This window comes from Juglans regia, chromosome 16 (genome assembly GCF_001411555.2).
Source record: "Juglans regia cultivar Chandler chromosome 16, Walnut 2.0, whole genome shotgun sequence".
NCBI classification, from domain to species: domain Eukaryota; kingdom Viridiplantae; phylum Streptophyta; class Magnoliopsida; order Fagales; family Juglandaceae; genus Juglans; species Juglans regia.
In genome coordinates this window covers 24,215,749-24,223,083 of record NC_049916.1, presented here as the reverse complement: position 1 = coordinate 24,223,083, position 7,335 = coordinate 24,215,749, and the positions used below count along the sequence as shown (strand labels likewise).

Here is a 7,335-nt window from a genome sequence, read left to right as displayed (position 1 = left end):
TGAAGTTTCATGCTAGCTCAGAATGCATACATGGGGGGGATATGCTAGCTCAAAATGCATACATGATGATTCCAGTTCCAACTTCTCTATTCTTTTTCTTTTTCTTTTTTCCAGTTTCATCCAGGGCTCGATCGATGCGTTGAATACGACCCCCATCTTTTTTGTTTTTTGTTAGAATCTCTGTTGGTCCAAGCTCATGATAAATAAAGATAAATAAATAGATAAAACAGAATCTCTTGTCGATTTGGAGAATTAATAATACATAAAGAACATAAAAATACAAGTGAAAGGGAAATTGAGAGGCAACTTCCATCCATAACAATACTGATGCATCTACCAAAGTTGAAATGGTAAATCCTCTCAACGGTGTCGCTTTCGCTCTTTCCCATATGGTTGGTTGGTCATTAGTCTGTCAGTCCACGACTCGTCGCTCCACTCTCCTACACCCCAATCCATGACACAAAAGCATACACCATAGCAGCCCAGCCGGCTCGGATAAGATCGGATCCACTCACTAACCCTAGTCAAAATTTTAACCTCGCCCTGGTTACTCCAACCACCTCCGCGATCCTCCCACGCGTCTCTATCCAGCGCTTCAACTCAACCTTCCAGAACCAAGTGGCTAGCCCCTCCCCTGTATATAATATAACTTCCTCAGACTGTCTAGAAAACCCAAACAGAAACTCAAATCTTTTGCATCACCATCAATGGCTTCCTCCAATCCTAAGGTTTTCTTTGACATGGCAATCGGCGGCCAATCCGTCGGCCGGATCGTTATGGAGCTTTACGCGGACACCACTCCTATAACAGCTGAGAACTTCAGGGCACTCTGCACCGGCGAGAAGGGCACTGGTCGCGCTGGTAAACCGCTACACTACAAGGGGTCGGCCTTCCACCGGGTGATCCCGGGATTCATGTGCCAGGGCGGTGACTTCACCGCCGGGAACGGTACCGGCGGAGAGTCCATTTACGGGGCGAAGTTCGCGGACGAGAACTTCAGCAGGAAGCACACTGGCCCCGGCGTCCTGTCCATGGCCAATGCGGGTCCCGGCACCAACGGATCACAGTTCTTCGTATGCACTGAGAAGACGGAATGGCTGGACGGCAAGCACGTGGTGTTCGGGCAGGTGGTTGAGGGGATGGACGTGGTGAGGGCGATAGAGAAGGTAGGATCGAGCTCCGGAAAGACCTCAAAGCCCGTGGTCATCGCTGACTGTGGTCAACTCTAGATCTGATATCTACTATAAATCCAGTAATAATCTATGTTTTGTTTGTGGTTGTGGTTCATCTACTGGGATGGTGTCGTTTAACTTGTTACTGTGTCGTTGAATTCCATGGTGTCATGTTCATGGTTATGGTTTTGGTGGGTTTTTATGATCCATTCCAGACTTTTCATATTTTATTTTGTGATAAAATAAAGATTAGTATGAATCAGACAATATCTTTGTTTTGTTTTGTTTTTGTTTTTTTTGGTATGGTATAGTCAGTCACATGTTGTTTATTGCATGGATCAAAATAGAATGATAAATTGCTCATATTGAAATTAAAAAAAATAATAATAGGATCTGACATTGAAATTATAAAATAATTTATTCAAATTATTTTCTCAATAGAATATGGGATATTAATAATTATTAAAAAATTCTATTAAGTAATGTGAGGGGAGTTATCTTGTGGCCCGAACAAGGAGAAGGGCCCGGGTCGAAGCCCAGACTTGGGGGGCAGGTCGAGCATACCTCAAAAGCCCAAATAGAAGATATGAGAGAGATTTAGATAATAAAGCATGTTATATTTAATGCGACTAAGGAGTATCAGGCGGTAGACGGCTTGCATTAATGAAACAAAAAAGATTTGATTTAGGAAGGTATGTCGTATTCAAACATATGGCTTGCATTAGAGAAGAAGGTATGTCGTATTCAATGTGATTTAAGAAGATCAAGATGGCGGATAGCCGCATTATTAAAATGGGAGAAACTTAAGGAAGAAGATATCCTACAGAGCGACATCATGCTACCATGAAGGCCAGATCAACAGATATAAATAGACATCTCTTACGATCAATAAAGAGATTAACATCTATATACATATTACTGCTTTATTCAAGATTTTCTCTCTTCATCTTTAATATTGAAATTAATTTGAGCGTCAGAAGTACCACGGACCTCAAGATCTCCATTCTCCTCCTTGTAAGGAAGAGTTTGAGTGCTGTCAGCATGAAATTGTCTAGGCCCGCGAAACACAACATTAACAAGTAACTTAATCAATAACAACACTACTAAATAAGTCAAGCAAATAAAGCTTGAATATATAGTTTAGTAACAAAATACAATGTTAAAATCTGAAGATTACTATATAATGTTTGATTTATTCGCTAAAACAAGAAATGTTTTATGAGGGGCTGAACCCTAATAAACATTCTAAAAAAAACAACAACAAAGAGAAAATAAATGGAAAATAGAACCAAACGGATCGGTCTCAGATTTATTGACCTAGGATCTAGACAAGGTCGTCCTGATGAATTTGCGATTTATTAGAGTCATTTTTCTCACATCCATGGATAAGAAAGGAATGGTTATTGACACCAATCTTCCTTAAAAAAAGATATCATAAATCAATAATGTTTTTGCTTTCAATGAAATCTAGGTCGATAATTAGAAATCAATATAAAATAAAATGTTTTTTTTTTTAAATTAAAACAAATTTGAATTGAATTATAGAAGAATTTGAAAAATTGAATTAAAATAAATAACTATATAAATTTGAAATATACAATCATTTGAAAAACCCACTTTATCACGGTTAAACTCATTTTTTTAAAAATAATAAATTTTTTTTATCATTAACAAAATTAAACTCATTTTTATCATTAACAAAATTATAAAATATTTCATATTAACAAAATTTTGAAATATTACAAATGTCGAAACTAGGTCCCAAGGCAGCAGGTAATGTTGCAACTTTTGTTTTCAATCTCGATGAAATTTATTTAATTATGATGATTTTTTTAATTTTTAATATAAAATAAAATAAAAAATTTATCTTCTTTAAATTTTAAAATTAAAAATAATATTAAAAATATATTCTAACAATATTTTATTTAATTTTTTAATTTTAATTTTAACTCTACGTTACCTCATCTACAAAATCAAACCAGCCCCGCTCTCTCGACCGGGAAAGCCGTCTGTCAGTAAGACTATTATACCCCATATCACCACCGTCCATTCATTCCCATTTTAACATCCTTCTTCTTTTACCGAACGATCCAATCCCCACTTCCCTACCTATATAAAGTAGGGAATAACCCCCTCGTCCCCTACTGCTAAGCTGAAAACGAACGCAACCCCAAGCATCCGGCCAGCGAGCACGACAGAGTTAAGGTGAAGGAAGAAGACTATGGCGGCAACTGTGTCTCCGTGGGCCAAACCCGGCGCCTGGGCTCTAGATTCTGAGGAACACGAGGCCGAGCTCCAGCAACAGCAACAGAACCTCGACCAACCAATCTCCGGGATTCCAACCGAGCCGCTTCCGGACTTTCCGTCCCTTTCCGCCGCGGCTGCCACCAAGCCCAAGAAGAAGAAGGGCCAGACCCTCTCCCACGCCGACTTTATCTCCATGCCCACTCAGACGAGACATCCATTGCAACAACCCCAGGGACTCACCCCCGAGGAGTTTCTGGCTCTCCCCACTGGCCCCCGTCAGCGCTCAGCTGAGGAGCTTGAACGAGACCGCAACCGGATAGGCGGCGGCTTTAGGTCCTACGGCTCCAACAATAACAGTCGCTACTCCAGTGGCGACGATTCCAATTCTCGGTGGGGGTCTTCTAGGGTTTCCGATGAGCCCAGCAGAAACGGCTCATTTAATAGGGACAGGGACAGGGACTCGGCACCTTCTCGGGCCGACGAGATCGATAATTGGGCCGCCGCGAAGAAACCGACGGTCGGAAACAACGGTTTTGATAGGAGAGAAAGAGGAGGAGGAGTAGGTGGAGGTGTGCTTTTCAACTCGCAATCTCGAGCGGATGATTCCGACAATTGGGGATCGAACAAGGCCTTTGTGCCATCAACGGACGGACGGAGATCTAGCGGTGAGAGAAGGGTGGGGTTCGCTTCGAATGGTGGTGCCGATTCGGATAATTGGGCGAGGAGCAAGAAGGAGGTGAGTACTGGAGCAGGTGGTGTGACTGAAAGACCGAGGCTTAATTTGCATCCGAGGACTCTGCCTGTGAGCAATGGGGAGAAGCGGGAGGGGGCGGGGATGATTTCGAAGCCGTCAAGGACTTCAAATCCATTTGGGGAGGCAAGGCCAAGAGAGGATGTTCTGGCAGAGAAAGGGAAGGACTGGAAGAAGATTGACGAGCAGCTAGAAACCACGAAGAAGGAGGTGGTAGAGAAGGCGGAGAGGCCTTCTTCATTCGGAACGAGAGATTTTGGGCTTGGGAATGGCCGCTTGGCAGTGGAGGAGGATAATCGGACATGGAGGAAGCCAGAATCGATTGAAAGTAGCCGTCCTCAGAGGTTTGTTCAGTCTGCTGCCTGATTCGTCAATTCGCTGAATTGCAGCAAAAGATGCTTACTTCTTGTTTGGTTTCTGATGATCTTTGTTGGTTTTAATTGCCTGTTGATTATGTGGCTTTACAATTTTGTTCCTTAGAGACTGTTTTCTGTTTGTTTGTTTGCTCATTTGGCATGAGGAACTAATTTGCTATCTGTCATTCTATATATCGGCTTCATATTTACTCCGATTGTTTGCTTTGTATTGTTCGACCCACTAGATTGTTCTGTGTTACTGTGTTGCTTTGTAATTATATTTGTTATCAGTACTTTGTAATAATTTTGCTCATTATAACTCGGAGGAGTTCAATTTAGTACTTAAAGAGAGTGTAATTTTTCCATAATTGTGTGAAATAGCATTTTAAGCTTGTTCTACAGACATTGCACTCACCTTAATTGGTTGCTATGTGGGGCAACAATAAGTGACCATTTCAAAGCTAAGGTTTTATTTTTACGGCGGCTCTAGGAAATCATGTAAGGGATCCTAGGGTTTTGTTGAACCAAAGTGAATCGAGGGAAATTTGGTTCCCAAAATGTATCATGTTATCTCCATGATTTGATTATGCTCAAAGGTCAATCCCTCATATCCTGTAATGACATTTGTGCAAATTGATTAGCTGCCACTTCAATCCTGCTGATTGATTTCATGTATCAACAGTCAGAATCCAGGCATCTATTTCATTCTAAAAATATATGATCTGGTTCTTATTTTAACATATAACTTTCTTGGGAATGCATATAGTTGAACCCACTAACCGTGCAAATGGTTAGTGTTATTCCGAAGCATTCCTGTTTTTGGTCTTGGTTCACTGCTGCTCCTGCCTATAACCCGTGTGGGTCTCACATGAGTACGGAGGAATCAATTTTCTAGATATGTGTTACAGATGACAAAAGTTGCAAGTTTTACAGATCCATAATTACATGGGAAAAACAAATCTCTGCATTGCTTTTAACATATCAGTTTTTCACTTTAGAGCTATTACCTCATCTTCTTAATGAATCCACTGTTGTGGTAAAGTCAGGCACTTTAATTTTCAGTTAATAATATGTGCATTTGAAGGTATTTTAATTTCAGTTGAATAGAAACTTGTCTTTGTAGCCTGTAGGGTCTTGATAGTTAATGATTTTGAGAACTTGATGACTTCTACGTTGTTTGGTTTTTTTTTTTGAAATACTGTTTTCATAAGTGGCATACATATTATTAATTTTGAAGCATGACTAGAGAATGGAAAAAGTATTTATATTTTTGCCATTTAGAGGAAAGGAATTATTGAGCTCGCTTCTTTGTTCTTTGTTCCATTAAAGTATTTGCTGCAATATGCTTATTTAACTGAATTACTAATTGTTTGTTATCCTTTTCTGCAGTGCTGAGACAACTGAGGATGGTTCTGTTGAAGAAAAATTAGGAGAGGTGACGTTCAATGGTGAGGTTTGAAAAAGAGGCAGAAAGTGGTAGAGGCTCTTGGTTAATGAGATGCTTGTTTTTTCTTTAGGGTTTTTATTCTATTTTACTAACTTGTATTTTTTTTTTTTTTGCCGTGAATGTTATTACTGTCAAACAGTCGTAAGACAATTTTGGTAGGGGATTAAGGTAGTGACAATTTTGTATTTAGTGAATGCATTTTATTTGACCATTTTGACTTTTTTTTTTTTTTTTTTTGGGTTCTGACGACGTCTTTATAATGAATGCATGTGGCATATTGCTTTATATATGTAGCGCATATATATATATATATATATATATATATATAATATGCTATAAGCAGAACTTTAGTTTTGGGTCTTGGGAGGACAAGAGAAGTTTCTTTTCTAATGGCTAGTCGGTAGTAGTATCTTTGTATATTGTAATTAGGTTTTCTTCTTTGAATTTTAGGTGCAGTTCTCTTCTGGTTCATTTAGGAGCAAGACCTCTAATTCTATGGGCCGGCCATTGTCTTTTGGGCGTTGAATTTGGGTCGGCCTGTCGTGTTCTTAATGAAATATTTATACAATTCATTTCACAATCAATCAACAAGCATATCATTTTATAAAAAAATAAATTTGAACATTTAATATATAGTTATAAAAAAAACTGCAAGTCATTTTGTTTGCCCATGGTCGAATGAGACAACAAACGCATGTGCTTCCTTTGCCGAGGCTTTGGTAGACTCTTTTATTATTATTATTATTATTTTATTATTATTATTATGTGTACATATTATTTTTGTTTATGCAGCAGCCTACCAATTAACCTCCGAAACACTGGGATTTGGCAGCAAGTCACTATTATCTTTACTAAGCTTCAAATTTTGCTTCATAGGAAAAGAGACTGGTTTACATGCTAAAAAATTAGCATTTTATAAAATTTTAAGAGCATATTTTCGCTGACACAGTGAAATACCAATGGGTGATCTGGCTACCTCTAAGCCAAGAAAATACTTGAGGGAACCAAGATCCTTGAGCTTGAATTTAGCATCAAGTAAGATTTCAAAGAATTCATAGCTTCCAAATCACTATTAGCTATCAAAATATCATCAATATAGACAAGTAGAGTAATAAATGAATGATAAGTGGACTTAGTAAACAAGGAATAGTCAGATCTGGATTGCAGAAATTCGAAATCAAGAAGAGTAGTGGAAAACTTAAAAACTACTGTCGAAAGGCTTGTTTGAGACGATAAAGAGACTTATTCAACTTACACACTTGTGATCCCCATTTAATATGAAAATCAAGAGACAACTTCATGTATACCTCCTCCAAAAGATCACTATGTAAAAAAGCATTATTAACATCAAGTTGGATAAGA

General features: G+C 38.7%; 2 protein-coding genes across 2 annotated transcripts; both read left to right on the top strand.

Moving 5' to 3' along the window:
• The first annotated feature begins 224 nt into the window (after positions 1-224).
• LOC109006576 (peptidyl-prolyl cis-trans isomerase 1) lies at positions 225-1,455 on the top strand. The gene has a single exon (XM_018985904.2). It carries the CDS (start codon positions 708-710, stop codon positions 1,227-1,229), a length of 522 nt encoding a protein of 173 aa, XP_018841449.1. The 5' UTR covers positions 225-707; the 3' UTR covers positions 1,230-1,455.
• Positions 1,456-3,264: 1,809 nt separating this feature from the next.
• On the top strand, positions 3,265-6,184 carry LOC109006574 (eukaryotic translation initiation factor 4B3-like). The gene is made up of 2 exons (XM_018985902.2): positions 3,265-4,514; positions 5,916-6,184. Exons 1-2 carry the CDS (start codon positions 3,394-3,396, stop codon positions 5,983-5,985), a joined length of 1,191 nt encoding a protein of 396 aa, XP_018841447.1. The 5' UTR covers positions 3,265-3,393; the 3' UTR covers positions 5,986-6,184.
• The last annotated feature ends 1,151 nt before the right edge of the window (positions 6,185-7,335 follow it).

Excerpts from the sequence above, each read along its gene's own strand:
- LOC109006576 (XM_018985904.2), top strand. The coding sequence starts at position 708 with ATGGCTTCCTCCAATCCTAAGGTTTTCTTTGACATGGCAATCGGCGGC.
- LOC109006574 (XM_018985902.2), top strand. The coding sequence starts at position 3,394 with ATGGCGGCAACTGTGTCTCCGTGGGCCAAACCCGGCGCCTGGGCTCTA. Across the intron at positions 4,515-5,915 it reads GAAAGTAGCCGTCCTCAGAG|TGCTGAGACAACTGAGGATG; the intron begins GTTTGTTCAGTC and ends CCTTTTCTGCAG.